This window comes from Mustelus asterias, chromosome 8 (genome assembly GCF_964213995.1).
Source record: "Mustelus asterias chromosome 8, sMusAst1.hap1.1, whole genome shotgun sequence".
In the NCBI taxonomy this organism is placed as follows: Eukaryota; Metazoa; Chordata; class Chondrichthyes; order Carcharhiniformes; family Triakidae; genus Mustelus; species Mustelus asterias.
In genome coordinates this window covers 108938110-108957344 of record NC_135808.1, presented here as the reverse complement: position 1 = coordinate 108957344, position 19235 = coordinate 108938110, and the positions used below count along the sequence as shown (strand labels likewise).

Genomic DNA, 19235 nt, shown 5'->3' with positions numbered 1-19235 from the left:
AGAGCCTTGATTGTAGTGTTCAATTATTGTTTGATTGGTGAATCTGTTTACAATTGATGCTCACTGTGGCTGATTGGCTAAGCCTGGGTGTGGACTCAGAAATAAAAACAAAGCTGTACAAGAGCTGGAAGCCAGAGCTGTAACATGGAGCAGATATTTTAACGCACTGAAAAAATAGGTAGACGGGTGCTCAAATGTCACGTTCGCATTGAGCTTGGACATCAAATACACAAGGATGCTCGGGTCACTGTCTGTGTGGAGTTTGCACATTCTCCTCGTGTCTGCGTGGGTTTCCTCCGGGCCCTCCGGTTTCCTCCCACAGTCCAAAGATGTGCGGGTTAGGTTGATTGGCCAGGTTAAAAATTGTCCCTTAGAGTCCTGGGATGCGTAGGTTAGAGGGATTAGCGGGTAAAATATGTGGGGGTAGGGCCTGGGTGGGATTGTGGTCGGTGCAGACTCGATGGGCCGAATGGCCTCCTTCTGCACTGTAGGGTTTCTATGATGGAGAAATGTTTAAATCTACACCTTCGCTGAAAAAACCACCTATGCTGTAGAATTGATGTTACAAGGCCTATTTACTTGCTATAGGGATGGACAGTATAGATCTAGCAGCAATCCGCAGGGTGTTAATGCCCTGAACCAGAATTCCAAATTACATTAGAAAGCCAGACTAGATCCCAACAATTTTCTATTTTGGCATAAATGTGAGGATAGGATGCTTCACTCGGAGTAATTTCGCTGACAAGTTAGGGATATCTTGTCAGTTTGTGCTACTCGTGGTATATCTTGCAGCTTATGTTGTTCATGAGTGTTTGTTTGAATACTAAAAGTCCACTGGACAAAGTTCAGCACTTGGCACATTCCAGAAGATAGTTTCTTCAAATCTGTCAGATAAATGAGGGATGTTCAAAATACTTGACAATGTCATTATCCATGGGAAGGACCAAGCACAATATTGTGCTCACTCCACTCAATGCAATTTGATGCTCAACAAAGACGTGCACATTCACAGCATGACTTTCCAGGGTATAGAGTGACAACAGCTGGAGCAAAGTCTACACATGACGATGTTAAAGCCATTCATGTGCTTCTAGTACTTTCTAACATGAGTTGGCATCGTTCATCAGTACTACCAACTTTTTTTAAAATCACGTTCATTCCTAATTATGCAGAGGTCATGGAGCCTGTTCGGAATCTACTAAACCGATCTGCACAATGGAAATGGACAATTGCACAGCTAACAGCTTTTGATGCATTAAACTTGCCGTGTAGAAACGTCGTTCCTACAGATGTGTCGGGAAATGTAATTGGAGTTCTGTACTTGCAGCACATTCAAGGAAGCAAATGACCACCTGCTACTGCATCAAGCCCATTGTTGAAATGATGTAAATATTCTAGAGAATCCAGAATTAAAAGCCCACTGATGACCATGAAACAAGTGTTTTAAAAAGCCATCTAGTTCACTAATATCCTTTAGGATAGAGGTTCTAAACTGCTATGCTGTGGAAGCCTCAGGTGTTTGGTTTTTATTTTATTATTGTCACATGTATTAGTACACAGTGAAAATATTGTTTCTTGTGTGCAATATAGACAAGGCATACCGTACATGGGGAAGGACACTATGCAGAATGTAGTGTTACAGTCACAGCTAGGGTGTAGAGAAAGATCAACTTAATGAGGTAGGTCTATTCAAAAGTCTGATAGCAGCAGGAAAGAAGCTGTTCTTGAGTCGGTTGGTACATAATCTTATTGAATGGTGGAGCAGGCTCGAGGGGCCAGATGGCCTACTCCTGCTCCTAGTTCTTATAACCTAAGAATTTTGTATCTTTTTCCTGACGGAAGAAGGTGGAAGAGAGAATATCTGGATGCGTGGCGTCCTTGGCTATGCTGCCTGCTTTTCCGAGGCAGCAGGAAGTGTAGACAGAGTCAATGGATGGGAGGCTGGTTTGCATGATGGATGGGAGGCTGGTTTGCATGATGGATGGGACTTCGTTCATGACCCTTTGTAGCCTCTTGCGGTCTTGGATAGAGCAGGAGCCATGCCAAGCTTCCTATGATGCATCTGTAAAAGTTGGTGAGAGTTGTAGCGAACATGCTAAATTTCCTTCGCCTCCTGAGAAAGTAGATGTGTTGGTGGACTTCCTTAACTATAGAGTTGGCGTGGAGGGACCAGGACAAGGGTGTTGGTTATCTGGAAACTTGAAGCTCTCGACCATTTCCACTTCATCCCCATTGATGTAGAGAGGGGCATGTCCTCCACTGCGTTTCTTGAAGTCAATAACTATCTCCTTCGTTTTGCTGACATTGAGGGACAGATTATTGTCGTCGCACCAGTTCACCAGATTCTCTCTCTTTCCTGTACTCCATCTCATCATTGTTTGCAATCCAACCCACTATGGTGGTGTTATCGGCAAACTTAAATTGAGTTGGACGGGAATTTGGCCATACAGTCGCAGATGTATAAGGAGTATAGTAAGGGGCTGAGGACACAACCTTGTGAGGCACCAGTATTGAGGACGATCATGGAGGTGTTGTTGCCAATCCTTACTGATTGGTCTGTGGGTTAGGAAGTTCAGGAAGTCTAGGATCGAGTCGCAGAGCGAGGAGCTGAGCCCCAGGCCACAGATTTTAGAGATGGGTTTTGTAGGAATAATGGTGTTAAAGGCTGAATGTAAATAAACTAAATCTAATCTTCTTGTGCATTTCCCAAGTCCTGATCCTCTAGTCTTCCACGCAAGTGCCAACTGGAATGGGCCACACATGCATGGTTCAGATTGTTTGATGTTTCTCATTCCAAACTGTGCATGCACTGGCTGGAAATGGGCCACACGTGCACATTTCAAATTTTTTACACTGGTCAGGTGCATGCGCCTATCTGATATTTAGATGTGAATAAAAGGTAAAAAGCATTGAGAGAGAAAGCACAAACAGAACTCAACAAATGTCGTAGCATGGAATTAGAGATGAGCTGGGGAAATCCCACGGAATGGATGCTATCAGTTTTGTGGTGGGTGAGAACTGCTCGTCAAAAGTGAAACACATCAAAGCTTTGGTCCATAGCACTCATGTAGAATATCCTATATCATCTACTTCAAAGTGTGATGTGCTATTGAAGCAGAAATTATAGCAGAGCTATCATTTACCGGAGCCATTATTGAGAATCCTTGAGAAATCCAACCGAATGATAGAGCTACCAGTTGTGTAAAATGGATAAATGAACTTGGGAAATTGGCATTCTACAGAGACAGAAACTGCCTGGTGTCTGAGGGTGCTGAGGAGCACATGGCAATGGACAGACCCAAAGAACAAACAGAACTGTTGGAATCAGTAAGCAATTCAGGAGGTTTGTCCATTAAATATAACAAAAAGAGGGAATAAATGATGACCGCAGAAGTAGAGTTCGATGCAGCAAAAGGAACATGTCAGTTCTCTGAAAATATACAAAGCACAAGAAAAGAGAGAATATCAAATGTGTTTTAAGGGAAGGTTGGGTTCCCCTTGGAAGAAACTCAAATGTATAAACTGAATGGATTGCAAAACAAAATGATTCTCCAACAAGAAAATTATTCTGCCAAAAATCAGCAGTGGTTTGAGGATAAAGAGTGGGAAGCTGGTGAAAAATGTCAGTCGACTGGAAATTTCTTGTAAAGAGCTGGAATGGGCTCAAACAAAACTGCAACTGGTAGAGACAAGTGTGAAAATCTTGGACGCGGAGGAGGAAAAGGATGCTTGGAATAAGGAATAACTTTGGTCCAAAGCAGAAGATTGGTTGAATCAGATATGAGGAAGGGATTAGAAAATGAAGCCACCCAACTCTGCCAGAGAAAACTAGACAAAGCAGCAATTCGGGCAGAGAAGGAACTGAGATTACATGCCAGAACAAGGTTGCTGAAATGCTCTCACAACAGAAAAACATAAGAACCAGTATGATAAAATGGTTGATGAAGAAAAAGATGCTGAATGCTAGGAAGAGAAGACACTCTATTTCTGGTACTAAGGTTGTGTGATAGAGTATCATGACAAGTGACAAACTGAGATTGTGTGATCTGTCAAGACACAAAACTGTGTAGTGTGATGATGGTACCTGCATACATTGTAGAGTAAGGTGTGACCAAGAAAAGGACCAATGAAGGATTGAAGAGTGATACCATCTGCAGAGTAAAGTGTGTAGTCCTTGGTCAGCGCAGAATTCTAGGACAGAACTCGGAAAGCAGCAAGCCTGTATGGAAGAATCCCATGCGAGACTATTTTTGGAGTTATGCACAGTTGAAGCTTTATAGTAGAGCTGTTGTTAAATGAAAGCCTCAAGATTCCTCCATTGAACAATCACTAACGTGTGTATGTTTATTTTGAATGTGGGTGGGCTGAGTAAGTCGATTTTGAAGATTGTATAAGAAAGTTGGAGGGGGAGGAGTGTTGTGTATGTGGTCTGTCACTTTAAGACAGTAGAGCAGAAGTGTGTCATCTGACTTGAGGGTCCAATGGAAACAGTGATCACACCAAAGGGTGGGGGTCTTCTCTGAGGTGAATCATCGAGCAGCCATGTAGGAAGCATGTAAGAACTGGGGCTCTTCCCCAAAGCAGCCTTGGCTGCTATCCCCTGCACCTGATTACTCTTTGTCAACAAATAACTTCTGTTCTTGACAAAGTCTGAAGTGTTTTGACGTTGCCTGAGGGGTGCCACACTATTACAATTTTATTTTTGATTTGATTTTATTATTGTCACATGTATTAGTATACAGTGAAAAGTATTGTTACTTGCGCAGTATACAGACAAAGCATACCGTTCATAGAGAAGGAAACGAGAGAGTGCAGAATGTAGTGTTACAGTCATAGCTAGGGTGTAGAGAAAGATCAACTTAAGGTAAGTTCGTTCAAAAGTCTGACAGCAGCAGGGAAGAAGCTGTTCTTGAGTCGGTTGGTATGTAACCTCAGACTTTTGTATCTTTTTCCCAACGGTAGAAGGTGGAAGAGAAAATGTCCAGGGTGCATGGAGTCCTTAATTATGCTTTAAATGTCTTTTATATCTTTCCCCTCTCTTGTAAAACTAGTGTCCAGTTCTATTTTGATTAGGTGAGTCTAGTTACAATTACTCACTCTGCTTAGTTGATTAAACCTGTGTGGATTTGGAAAAGTGAACAAAACTGTAGAAAGGGCTGAAGCATGGATAAGGCATTTTTTGAAGCACTGAATAAAACCTGTTACACACACAAGTGTAACCTCATAGATCTGAGTTATAAAATATACAACAATGTCTTTTGTCTCCACACACAAGTTACCCATTTGGTTTCTAAAGAACCAAACATCTAGTTATCTTCTGCTCTTTACGCATTTATAAAACATCTTTGTTTTCTTTTGATTTTACTTGTCCTCTACCATTTTTTAATTCCACCCCAGATTTTTCTATATCTCTTGCACATTTTGCAGCATTGAACTATTGGTATCTGACAAAGGCTTCCATTCTCCTGTTCTACTCTAGGTTCCTTGCACATCCTTTCAGATGAGATGTTAAAATCAACATACCTCTGTATCTTGGGTGAAAATAAAGCATCCTGTGGCACTATTTGAAAGGCAGGATGGTTCCATCACCCAACACTTATCCTTCTTCAGTTGAAGCTACTAAGCAGATTATCTGGTCGTTTCTTGTTGACTAATAATCAAGTATAAAAATATACCAGAAGCAACCTGACACTAGAATTTAACAAGTAGTGTTGCTTGTCTAATTTATCATAATACTTCCCACTATTTAAAATAGGTAGCTGCTACCAAACAAAAATGAGTACCATTATCCATTTCCATTAAAGTCTATTTCAAAATATGAAGACCCTTGTCCCAATGACAACTCAACTCTGCGGCACTGCAGCAACAGTAACTGATAAAGCAAATGCTAGTCCATTGTAAGAAAAATGGGATAAGAAGGTGACATAGTAGCACAGTGGTTAGCGCGGCTGCCTCTGTGTCAGGGACTTGGGAAGATTGTTTGTGTGGAGTTTGCACATTCTCCCCGTGTCGATGTGGGTTTCTTCTGGGTGCTCCAGTTTCCTCCCACAGTCCAAAGATGGGCAGGTTAGATGGATTGGCCATGCTAGATTGCCCCCTTAATGTCCAATGATGTATAGGTTGTGGATTAGCCATGGTAAATGTGCGTGTTATGGGGATATAGCAGAGGGTCAAACCAGGGTGAGATGCTCTTTCAGACAGTCGGTGCAGTCTCGATGGGCCGAATGGTGCCTCTTTGCACTGTAGGGATTTTATGGATTCATGAGATGAGGTTGAGTAGACTGTGCATATGTCCTTGAGATAAGAATGATAGATAACCTTACTGAAATGTATAAAATTCTTTGAACTTGACTGGTCAGATGCTGAGAGGCTGTTTACCTGGCTAGAATTGGGGGCTTAGGGGCATAGCCTTGAGTACAGGTCAGCCATTTGGAACTGAGATAAGCAATTCCTGTACTTGGAGGATTGTGAATCTTTGAAATTCTATATCCCAGAGGGGGCTGTGATTGCTCAGTCATTGAGTACATTACAAACTTTTGTGTTGGGATGGGTGGGGGTGTATGTAAAATGGAGGTAGGACAGCTAAGTGATGTTGATGTCAAAGTTCCACCATGATCTTATTGAATAGTGGAGCAGTGTCAAAGGGCTGAATGACCTACTCTTGCTCTATTCCTTTGTGTAAGGTGCAGCCAGTTCGAGTCTGTATTCTGCGAACTATATGTTTGAGTACCTCTGCCCCAACTAATTAAAAACAGATTCTTACTACATTACATTTTGATGGAATTTGTATCTGTGATCTGCCTGAGTGTAATAATCATCCAGTTCAACAGATCATATTCTCATCCAGTATGTCCTGTACAATGATAAATGTGGCAGGTACATTAAAATTTTCCTTCTGCTTCATTGGCTTTGGTAGACATATTACTTTGTCTTAGGCCAATGAAACAGGTAACATTCAGATGGAGAAACTATCAGCTTTTGTTATATCTGAAACAGCCCTGATCAAAGTTATTGCTTAATGTAAGTGAAATAACTAACTACAAGAAAACTGTAGTACCATAACACACAATATGAGGAGTATGATACAACTTTGGGTGTAGCTGCTTTTTCTATTTAGATTTTCCTGATTCCTTGTCAAAAAATGAAACTGCTCTAACAGGTCTACTGACAAAAGTCAGATCATGTAACCAACTGACTCAAAAACAGCTTCTTCCCTGCTGCCATCAGAGTTTTGAATGGACCTACTTCGTATTAAGTTGATCTTTCTCTCCACACTAGCTATGACTGTAACACTACATTCTGCATCCTTTCCTTCCCTATGTACGGTCTGCTTTGTCTGTATAGCACACAAGAAACAATACTTTTCACTGTATACTAATATATGTGACAAATCAAATCAAAAATGATCAGTTCGCACAAGTTTTGTTTAATTGGAATATATCACCAACAGAGTAGATGGAAAAGGTTATGACGTTATTTGGTTTCTTAGATGGCACACCTGGAAAATCTCCACCTCCATATGTACACTATTTTAAAAAGGGCTTAAATTCTTGCTTATAGATATGTTGTCTTGATTTGTCCTTCCATTTTAAGGAGGCGCCATCAAAGATTTGTGACTTGCATGTAGATGTTTCTAGAATTCTTGAACTGGAAGAACAAGTAGTGGATGAACATCGAGAAATTCAACAGGTATGTATTTGAATTTTATTTTTTCCCAAAGTCAAAAGATTTTGTTTTGCAGGTGACTAATTGAGCCATTTATGCTGAGAAGATGCAAGTTTGACCCCCAGTATATTAACTGATCATAATCGGGGATTTGTGGGGTGCATAAATGAATGTACACAAATATCTGTTGGAGACTAGATTGGGCTTGATTGACTTCCCCCTGCTTTCTTGTCAAGCCACCACATCCCAATCTATCTTATTGGAATAGTCTACTATTACTCAAAGTTCAACAGGTTTATTTGGTAGCACGAGCTTCCGGAGCGCTGCTCCTTCATCACCTGAAGGAGCAGCACTCCGAAAGCTCGTGCTACCAAATAAACCTGTTGAACTTTAACCTGGTGTTGTGAGACTACTTGCTGTGCCTACCCCAGTCCAACCCTGGCAACTGCACATTGTTACTCAGACAAGGTACGACAAAGCAACTAGCACTCGTTAAGTGAGCTCAAGGTGGTGGGATGGAAAATGTGCAATAACAGGTAGATCTAAAAATTTGGCTGTCTGCCTACAAAGGAAAAGTGCCCCTTGAACTTGAGCGGTTTGTAAGAGTTGCATCTAAATTCTATCCCACCTGGCTATATTAGATATGAGTGCTTAAATGTTTGCTGATGTAGAGATGGAAGTGGCATAATTTTTTCATATATAGTTGTTTCTTTTAAACAGAAGTTACTACTGTGGAGTGATGCAGATGACAAACTCCTGAAGATGACTCAGCTACCTGACTTCAATATTGAGAACTACACCAACATATTACAAACATACATTGACGAAAGGATGGAAATATTTCAAGATCTTGACAGTACATTTTTAAAATTACTATCTTTTATTGGATAAAAGACAGCTAGTTTTAAGTTTATTTATTAATATCACAAGTAGGCTTACGTTAACACTGCAATGAAGTTATTGTAAAAATCCCTGAGTCGCCACACTCCGGCTCCTGTTTGGGTACACTGAGGGGGAATTTAGCAGAGCCAAAGCACCTAACCAGCGCGTCTTTCAGACTGTGGGAGGAAACCCATGCAGACACTGGGAGAAGGTGCAGACTCTGCACAGTGATCCAGGTGGAAATCAAACCCGGACTCCTGGAGCTGTGAGGTAGCAGTGCGAGCCACCGTGCTGCCTAGCTGTGATGAATAGGAGCTGCTCTAAAGATGAGTGGGAGGACTGAATATTTCTAATGCTTTTCAATCTTCCCAATGTTCTATTCCACAAATTACCTGGAGCTCAGCTAATGATTTGTATATAGAATAGAGAGATCTTGGATGACATTAGCCATGGGCAATAGCAAACCCATTTTACACCACATCTGAGAGAAGAAAATTGGGAATAGAATAAGAGGTAGCTATTTTTGGTGGTATTGCTGAAGATGTTTCACCCATCCCTTCCAAAAACTTGGAAGGGCAAAAATACAGAATTCTATGTCCATCTTAAATTCAATACTGAATATATTGGTTAAATATGCAATAGTATGATGTCATGGGTCATTTAAATCTTTAATATTTGTGATGACCGGTGTAATCACCATATCTGCTTAGGTCCAAGAGCTATGCCAAATTTATTGTTAACAATAAAACATGGTATTCAAGTTTACATCAGCAATTAATCAGGAACTTAATGAGCTACTAACATACTCAAGAATTTGTACATGACCCCATTTGCTATTGCATATAATGTATATTAATTTTGTTTAAGATCTGCAGTGATTGTGGTCAAATTAAATTCAACAAGGATGTACTTCAGTTAATATCTATACTATACTGTAACTTGTTGCCTAATATGACCTTAGTTGCCCTTTCATCTTTGTGGAGCGTTGGTTTCTTAATCTGCAACTACCTTAGTGCTTAATCTTTACAGAGATCTTTTTAAAGTTGAATGACCTATTTAAAGATCTTTTTTGAGGATTACTACGTTATAAATAGAATCTTCTTTAAACTAGTGTCATGGACAGTCCATATTCTCAAATTATTCATATTGCACAGCTCAGTGAAGTGATTTATATTTCTCAGCTCAATATTGGCTTGTCTAAATATTAATATTTGTGTCTCCTACAGAAAATCTGAAGGTGTTGAGACTAGCCTTGCAGAAGGAGGAACAAGCTGCCAAAAGTCAAGGCTGAGAAGTCGTTGGCATCAATTTGTGAATCTGAAATGTGTGTTAAAGCACTTGCATTGTAACTGTCATGGCCACTGAATTCAACTGTCATTCACACAGAGGCCACAAACTGTGCATGTGTTCTTCTTTACTGTTCCTGTCCTTACAGTCCTCTTTCTAAAAGTTTGTCTATATGCATTTTCTTATGTTTTCTTTTGAAAATTGTACAGATTTATATCTAGTATATAATATGCTTGAACTGACTGACACAACTAAAAATGGAAGTATGCATACATAGTGCAGGTTTGATCAGTTTTTCAGGGTGCATTGATTTCTCTAACCCACTACTCAGTTGATTGTGGAGAAATGACCTTGTTTAAAGAGAACTTTTAGGAGAATGGAATTGCTGTGTCCTTTGTTTTCTTTCCGTTCCCTTCCCCAAAATGTTCCCTAACACCAATTTTAATATGCTGGTATTGTGGAACTGTATTTAACATAGACAAGATTCTCTCAATTCCACAATGTAGTACTTTATAATTGTTCCAATGGGATACACTACCAAACCTTTTGTTATGAGTTTGAACAATGGTTTTTGTATCCTCCTCCAGTCATTGATTTTCAAATCAAAGGCAAATTCCATATGCAAGTTAAACACTAACATATTGGAGTTTGATATACCTTTGATAGACTGCTGAAGCATTTTCTGAGTTCTTGGTGGTCTTTTTGGATTTGTAAATCAACTAAAGGATGTTGTAACTTTGCCTTGCAGTAGAGGCAAAAATCAAGCTCTTATGCAGTCTAAGAGCTGATGTGAAACTTGGTAACATGATACTTTTGAATAACTCTAGTGAGAGCAAAATGAGAAACTTTGCATAGAACTTGCTTGATTCATAAGTAAAAGCATTTCATATATTTGTATATTTTAATCCTGTCTAAAAATGGAGTAGGAGGAGAGAAATCAATAGAGTTTCGATTCTGAAATGACTTTTTTTTTTAATGTATAAACTAACTGTTGAAGAACTGAATTAAGGTTTTTTTGTCTATCCCTAAATAATTGCAGTACTGAAGATGAAAAATCAAATGTGAATTGATTTATGGTTCACATCCAATCCCAGAATGCATGGGCCATTGGAATACGTCGAATTGAAGAATCATCATACTGTAATATTTCATTTAATAAAGAAATTACCATGCAAAATGGTTACAGTTGCTGACCTTTTACAATTAGTATATCACACTGAGCATACTTTCAAACACAAGTGTTGAGCATTGAGTTAACTGGCATCTAAGTGAAACTTGTAGAAAGATTCTTCAAACTCTGTATTAAATCTTTTGACAACTTGAACATTAAATGAACTTCAAATAAGAAACTGGGTGAGAACCCTTTTCATTTTCCTGCCTCTTTTTTATCTTGCTAGTTCCAGTTCAGCAAGTCGCTGACTTTGTGAAAGGAAGTTAGTCTAACATGTGCATCAGATGAATCAGCCTCACATGTCCTCAGCAAGGAAGATAACCCTAAGCAGTGAAAGTGTTGCTTTCCCTTGCAGACCAGTTTCTGGCCAGTTAAATATTCTATAATCTTGTGTAGGCAGACATGCATCCTGTACCTAATACCACCCTTGCACCCGTAAGATTGGTATGTGTTGATCATGATTGTTTCATCCAGCATCTGCAGAATAACAGAAAACTAGTCAATTTTGAATGTAGAATTGTGCACATCATGAAATGGCAAGCATGTAATTGCATTAGGCACCTCCAAGCCATTGGGCAATAGCAACAGTACACCACTTCCCTAGTCCACATAATCCAACCACAAGAAAACCTTTTGCAAATAAAGCACTTGATGGTTCGAATCACTATTTGGTAAGGAATTTGACACTTCTTGTGACACACAATTGGCTTTTTTGGACAGTTGAATCTTAAACAGGAAGTAATGGACTTCAAGAAGACATGGGAAGATTGGCAAAAAAAGGAGTGACAAGTGGCAGATGAAATTTAATGCCGAGAAACGTGAAGTGATACATTTTGATCAGATCAGAAGAACAGAGGTAAAATAAAGGACACAATTCCAAAAGAACTGCAGGAGCAGAAGGTCCTGGGACTATATATGCACAAATTCATTGAATTGAAGAGTAGCAAAAGTCAAACTGATGAATACCCTACAGCAAAAGTTTAGTATGTGCTCAGCTCACCTACACTGGCTTTAAACCATCCTATCGGTGGAGTCTGCAATCTTAGTCACAACTTCAAGCAATTGAATTAAACTTGTAAAGTAGTCCTGAGTGCTTTTTTTTTAAAAGCTGGGGCCCAGCAGGCGCTGTAATCACAGCTCCTGGGAAGGCCATAAGTTACATCTTACTGGGTCACTAAGTGAGGGTAGGGTCCAACTCAGTTCATAGAATCCTTACAGTGCAGAAAGAGGCCATTTGGCCCATTGTGCCTGCACTGACAACAATCCCACCCAGACCCTATCCCTGTAACCCCACCTATTTACCCTGCTAATTTCCCTGACAGTTAAGGAGCAATTTAGCATGACCAATCCAAATAACCTGCACATCTGGAGTGTGGGAGGAAACCCACACAGACACGGGGAGAACGTGCAGACTCCACACAGTTACCCAAGGCCAGAATTGAACCCAGGTTCCTGGCGCTATGAAGCAGCAGTGCTAACCACTGTGATCGTTGAATAGTTCAATAGCTTTTTTACTTCTAGGTTCAGAATGGCTGCTTGAATGATTAAGTCAAAGTCTTCCAGCTTCCTATGAAGCATAATTACCAATGGAGATACCATTAACCAGCAGCTGAACTGAACTAACTATATAACTATTCTGACTACAAGACCAGGTCAAAAGCTGGGAATTCTGAGGTGAATAACTTAGCTCCTGGCTCCCCAAAGCCTGTCCAACATCTACAGGTATGAATTTGAATTTTATAGTTGATGGAATACTCTCCACTTACCCGGTGAATGCAGCTCCAACAGCACACATAAAGCTTGACAACATTCAGCATAAAGCAGCTTATTTGATCAGTATCAAATCTAGCAGTTTAACCAGTCACTCCCTCCATTGATGCACAGTGGCAGCAGTGTGTACCACTTTCAAGATGCACTGCAGCAATTCACCAAGCTTCCTTCCACAGCACCTTGAAAATCTGACCACTTCACCTAAAAAGATCAAGAACATCAAATGCATTAGAACACCACCACCTGCAAGTTCCCCTCCATGCTACACACTATCCTGACTTACGGTTCCTTCACTGTCTTCTTTCTTCTACCAATTGTGGATGCCACAATGCTGATTGATTGCCCTTCATTTTCTGTCATCATCTTTCCTCTTCCAACTCCAATGCATTTAAATCTCACCACTACATCTTTTCAACTGTTCCCAGACCATTCTTTTCACTTTTCAGGCAGTCCCATCTCCATCACTCTCCAGACCATGTTTCTTCCTTCCGTAACAGATGACCATACCATTTTATACTCTTGTCTACTGTTGATTTGATTAATTATTGTCACATGTACTAGTACACAGTGAAAAGTCTTGTTTCTTGCGCACTATACAGACAAAGCATACTGTTCATGGAGAAGAAAATTAGACACTGCAGAATGTAGTGTTACAGTCATAGCCAGGGCGTAGTGAAAGATCAACTTAATGCGAGGTAGGTCCATTCAAAAGTCTGATAGCAGCAGGGAAGAAGTTGTTCTTGAGACGGTTGGTACGTGACTTCTGCCTTTTGTATCTGTTTCTGATGGAAGAAGGTGGAAGAGAGTATGTTTGGGGTGCGTGGGGTGCTTCATTATGCTGGCTGCTTTGCCAATTCAGCAGGAAGGATAGACAGTGAATGGATGGAAGGCTGGTTTGTGTGATGGATTGGGCTACATTCACAACCTTCTTGATGCACCCGCAATCGTCACTGGCTCACTGATGAGGTAGGTCCTGATTTTTGTTGCTTCTCATTACTCCACACTTACAGCTGGGTGAGGAGGGACAAACCTATTCCACATTATTCAGTTTTCTTGGTTGCAACAAAAGGGGTTTTTTTAATATTTCTTTTCCTTGAGAATATCTTTTCCAAATCAAGATATTTACTTTTTAATAAACTTAAAACTTAGTTTTCTTGAGTCAAAGAGCAAGTTAATTAGCTACTAAACATGTGAAAAAATAAAAGACGTCATCACACACACACACATCTGAAGTACACACCAGTGCACAGATGCCTGTGATCTGTCCCCATCGAGTGCCTGGAACGATCCAGTGGCATTGGAATTCAGTGTCGCTGTCACCTTCACTTCCAGTGGGAGCAGGTGCCCTCCCCTCCCCTGAAGTGTCGGGTCTGTTAGGACCTGACAGATGTGCCACACAGTCTCTGCGCAGGCGGAGCTGACACCGACATATGGCTTTCGATAGGCCCTCAAAGGACCTCCTTGTCCTGTACAGCCTCTGTCTCTGATGTGCAGGCATAGCCATTGCACTCCTTTGAGCCATTGCCATGGGTATTACTGCAGCATTCCATTCCAGGCATGTGTTGCAGGTCAGGCACACGGGGCAGGGACAGCCTCCTGATTATCACAATACGTGTTCCCATTCACTGCAGAGTACATGCAATTTGAGTGTCTGTGTTAACCAGAGCACCCCGCTTGGAGCACCAGTTGCCTGACTTGATGAGCCCTTAAGCAGCACATGGCCCCCTTCCTCCCCTCCCTAAAACCCCAGCACTCAGTGCAGTCCCTCACCACAGCCAGAACAATGGAACATCCCTAGGCCTGGGGACAGTATTTCCAGTGAATGAACTCCCCCACCCCACCCAGCAACTTTGCTAACCGCAGCTCCATAACACTTACCTCCTCAGTGCCGCCACGCCATGTCCTGACTTTTATAGAGCAGTTGTGATGTCACGCCAGAGAGAGGGGGAAGATGCTAGCATGGGGGGGGGAGGGAAGAGAATTCAGTCATGAACCCTCTAATCATATGTAAAAGCATATGAATAGCCGCCACGCTGATTTTTCAGTTTGCTCTAAAAAACTTAGGCTGGGAGATGCGCAGAGGCCCAGCCATCCAGCAGGAAGCCCACGAAACAGCCACTGCTGATGTCTCCTGGCCCGCTGCACTACTAGAGCAGCACAGTGGGCTGGAAGAATCACCCCCAGGGATTTTCTTAGCTTCAAGTTAAGTTTAAATTTTAAGTTTATTTATTAGTGTCACAAGTAGGGGAGGCGATGGCCAAGTGGTATTATCGCTAGATTGTTAATCTAGAAATTCAGCTAATGTTCTGGGGACCCGGGTTCAAATTCCATCGTGGCAGATGGTGGAATTTGAATTCAATACAAAATATCTGGAATTAAGAATCTACTGATGACCATAAGACCATTGTCGACTGTTGGAAAAATCCATCTGGTTCACTAATGTCCTTTAGGGAAGGAAATTTGCCATCATAGAAATCATAGAAACCCTACAGTACAGAAAGAGGCCATTCGGCCCATCGAGTCTGCACCAACCACAATCCCACCCAGGCCCTACCCCCATATCCCTACATATTTACCCACTAATCCCTCTAACCTACACATCTCAGGACACTAAGGGCAATTTTTAGCATGGCCAATCAACCTAACCCGCACATCTTTGGACTGTGGGAGGAAACCGGAGCACCCGGAGGAAACCCACGAGGAGAATGTGCAAACTCCACACAGACAGTGACCCAAGCCGGGAATCGAACCCAGGTCCCTGGAGCTGTGAAGCAGCAGTGCTAACCACTGTGCTACCGTGCCGCCCATCCGTCTACCATCCTTACCTGGTCTGGCCTACATGTGACTCCAGAGACACAGTAATGTGGTTGACTCTTAAATGCTCTCAGGGATGGGCAATAAATGCTGACCCAGCCAGCGACACCCTTGTCCCACAGATTAATAAAAAAAAAGTAGGCCCACATTAACACTGCAATGAAGTTACTGTGAAAATCCCCAAGAATTTAGCATAGCCAATGCATCTAACCAGCACGTCACAGGGAGATTCCTTACTACTTCCTTCAGCAGTTTTTCCAAATTACTTCTCTCTGTTTCTGGCTTAGCAAAAGCAGTTGGTCAAAAACCTTCGGATTGTATGTTCTAAGAAAGGCATTTGATTGACGTGTCTTACAGTCATTATCGTAGAAGAAATAATCACAATTTTGATATCCCATCCCAGAAACTTTGAGATGGGGTTATTTTGTCTTCCATGGGAGGTTTTGAGAGTCTGTTGTGTGTACCTGACTGGTTAGCAGTTTTCATTGTCTTTACTGTTGATTAAAATTCAACACTTTGCATTTTTAATGCCTTCTTTTCAAGAGTTCCTTTTTGAACTGGACTTTAACATCCCCCAGATGTGAAATTCCATGCAACGTGTCAGAGTAAGTCTGCAATGCAATCCATATAGGAACTTTCCACAAAGGTAGCCCTACTTGCAATGCCAGACATCAGGCGACTGGTGGTAGCCAACTTTATTCAGTGTTCTTTCTTGTATTTTTCAAAAAAGAACAGGTCCTCGTTAAACACTTCAATATGTTTTTGGTTAGCTGGTGAAATTCTAGGTAGATCACACTCAGTCACAATTTCTCGTTGTCATGACAACATTCATCTCAACATCTGCATCTTGTATTAGCTCTATCTATTATCCAGTAACTGTTCCTTTCTTGATGTTTCCCAAGTTTCCGCACGATATAACAAGGTCACTCTCCCAACTGGCTTGTACATTCTTCCTTTCAGTTTCTGTGATAATTTTCTATTGCATAACATTCTGCTGCACTTCTTCCAATTACTCCAAACAAAGCTAATCTATTATTTAATTTCCAGTTCCATTCCTCTATCTTCTGTCACCACAGACCCCCGGTACTTGAACTACTCAATTTCTCCAAGTCCTCACCTATAATCTTTACACATTCCCTCTGATCCTCTTCCCTCAGCTCAAACTGACATTCCATATATTGGGCATTTGGTTGACTGATCTTCATTTCCTAGGGGGTCACGGTGGCACCGTGGTTAGCACTGCTGCCTCACAGTGCCAGGGACCTGGGTTCGATTCCAGCCTCGGGTCACTGTCTGTGTGGAGTTTGCACATTCTCCCCATGTCTGTGTGGGTTTTCTCTAGGTGCTCCAGTTTCCTTCCGCAGTCCAAAGATGTGCGGTTTAGATTGATTGGCTATGCTAAATTGATCCTAATGTCAGGGGATTAGCAGGGGAAATGAGGGTTACGAGAAAAAGGCCTGGGTGGGATTGCGGTCGGTACAGACTTGATGGGCCGAATGGCCTTCTTCTGTACTGTAGGGATTCTATGATTCTAGTCTTCCAAAGCTTTTTTCCAGATGTTCAAGTCATGTTCTCATTATCTCCACTACATCATTGACCATGGCACTTTCCTGTCTCAGCTGCTCAGTTAGAACAACCATCCAAAGATGTGCGGGTTAGGTTGATTGGCCATGCTAAAATTGCCCCTTAGTGTCCTGGGATGCGTAGATTAGAGGGATTAGTGGGTAAAATATGTAGGGATATGGGGGTAGGGCCTGGGTGGGATTGTGGTCGGTGCAGACTCGATGGGCCGAATGGCCTCTTTCTGTACTGTAGGGTTTCTATGATTACAATCAAGAAGAACTCTTTGCCGATCCTTGATGTAATCTAACTTTGGCTTCAAAATTCTGACTCTTACGCCACAATTCTTCTCACTCCCGTCTGACGTTCCTTGAACATGTTATGTATTGGGTGTAAGTACTTCTCAGGGACCTCACAAATTCTAGCACTTTGATTTGATTTATTATTGTCACATGTATTGAGATAGTGAAAAGTATTGTTTCTTATGTGCTATACGGACAAAACATACTGTTCATAGAGTACATGGGGAGAAGGAAACGAAAGGGTGCAGAATATAATATTGTAGTTACATGTAGGGTTAAGAGAAAGATCAAGCTTAATATATGATAGGTAAATTCAAAAGTCCGATTACAGCAGGGAAGAAGCTGTTCTTGAGTCAGTTGGTACACGTTTTCAGACTTTTCCCCGACTGAAGGTAGAAGAAAGTATGCCAGGGTGCGTGGGGTCCTTTATTATGCTGGCTGCTTTCCTGAGGTAGTGGGAAGTGTAGACCGAGTAATGGATGTGAGGCTGGTTTGCGTGATGGACTGGGCTACATTCATGACCCTTTGTAGTTTCTTGCAGTCTTGGTCAGAGCAGCAGCCATAACAGGCTGTGATACATCCGGAAAGGATAGTTTGTATGATGCATCCGTAAAAATTGGTGAGAGTCGTAGTGTCCATGCCAAATTTCCTTAGCCTCCTAAGAAAATAGAGGCATTGGTGGGTTTTCTTAACTATAGCGTCAGCGTGGAGGGACCAGGACAGATGGTGATCTGAACACCTAGAAACTTGAACCCCTCGATGATCTCCACTTCATCACCATTACTGCTTTACTGTTTTTCATTCCTTTCACTGCTGTTCTGATTTGTTCCAGATTGATGCTCGTTGTCATTTGATTTGCAGCTACCTTGTTGATCATCGTTTTCGATTTTCTTCATAGGCCAATTAAGGTATTAGCCCCACCTATCTGATTTCATCCTCTTTCTCAGGTCAGTCCACCTGATCCTTGATGGTATTGCATATTTCCCCACATCTTGAGCAACTGCAGTTCTGAAGATGTCTTTTTGTCCCTCTTTAATATCCAAACTTTCATATATTTCTTCCAAAGCCAGGGATCTTTCTTTAGCAATCACTTCCTTCGCGTTTCTTCTTGCTTTTATAACACCGCCCCCAATCTCTACTAGTTTTTGCACCTCCCTGCAATTTCCTTTCAAATTTACTCCTCTTTTCTAGTTGGTGGCCTTTGCGCACCCAATAATGGAAGTACCTCAATTTCTCCAACCAAATAGATTAAATGGTTTACTGCAAGTGGTTTTTAGTTTTAGAGGGTTATGGGTGTGGGATAAATGAACTTTAGTGCTAAAATCCGCAAAGCAGGGCAACAGGCATTTCAGAGACCCTTCGAGCAAAGTCATTCTCACCAAATCACCATTGCTTCAGAACCGTCTAAAAAGGGCTAATGTTAGTGTGGGGGGGTGAATATTTCCTTTTGTTTTGAACACCTTTCTCTCGACTCTGAAGGAAAACATTCACCTTATCTTCTGATTGAGTCTTCTGGGCTGAACATTGAGTTCAACAACTTTAGAGTATGAACCCTCCTCTACACCCCATTTATTTTATTCTGTTTCTTCTTTCCATCTCACTCATCCATTTTTATCATCCTTCTTTCTCTCTTCCATTTTTCCACCTCTCCATTCCCGCTGTGTCTTGCAACCCCCATCCCGCCCAACTGCCTTAACCATCTATCTGTACCTCTGTTCTGCCAATCACACATTCTGTTCTCTTAATGGATACTTTTAGCACCTCTGTTGTCTTTATCCTCATTT

General features: G+C 41.4%; 1 protein-coding gene across 1 annotated transcript in view; it reads left to right on the top strand.

Annotated features, from left to right (window-relative positions):
* The window catches only part of kif2c (kinesin family member 2C), a 77463-nt gene extending 66290 nt beyond the window's left edge, over window positions 1-11173 (top strand). The window contains exons 19-21 of the mRNA XM_078219418.1: window positions 7594-7689; window positions 8386-8521; window positions 9774-11173. Coding sequence (XP_078075544.1) covers window positions 7594-7689; window positions 8386-8521; window positions 9774-9838 — 297 coding nt within the window. The 3' untranslated portion in view covers window positions 9839-11173. The remainder of the gene's footprint in view (window positions 1-7593; window positions 7690-8385; window positions 8522-9773) is intronic.
* The last annotated feature ends 8062 nt before the right edge of the window (window positions 11174-19235 follow it).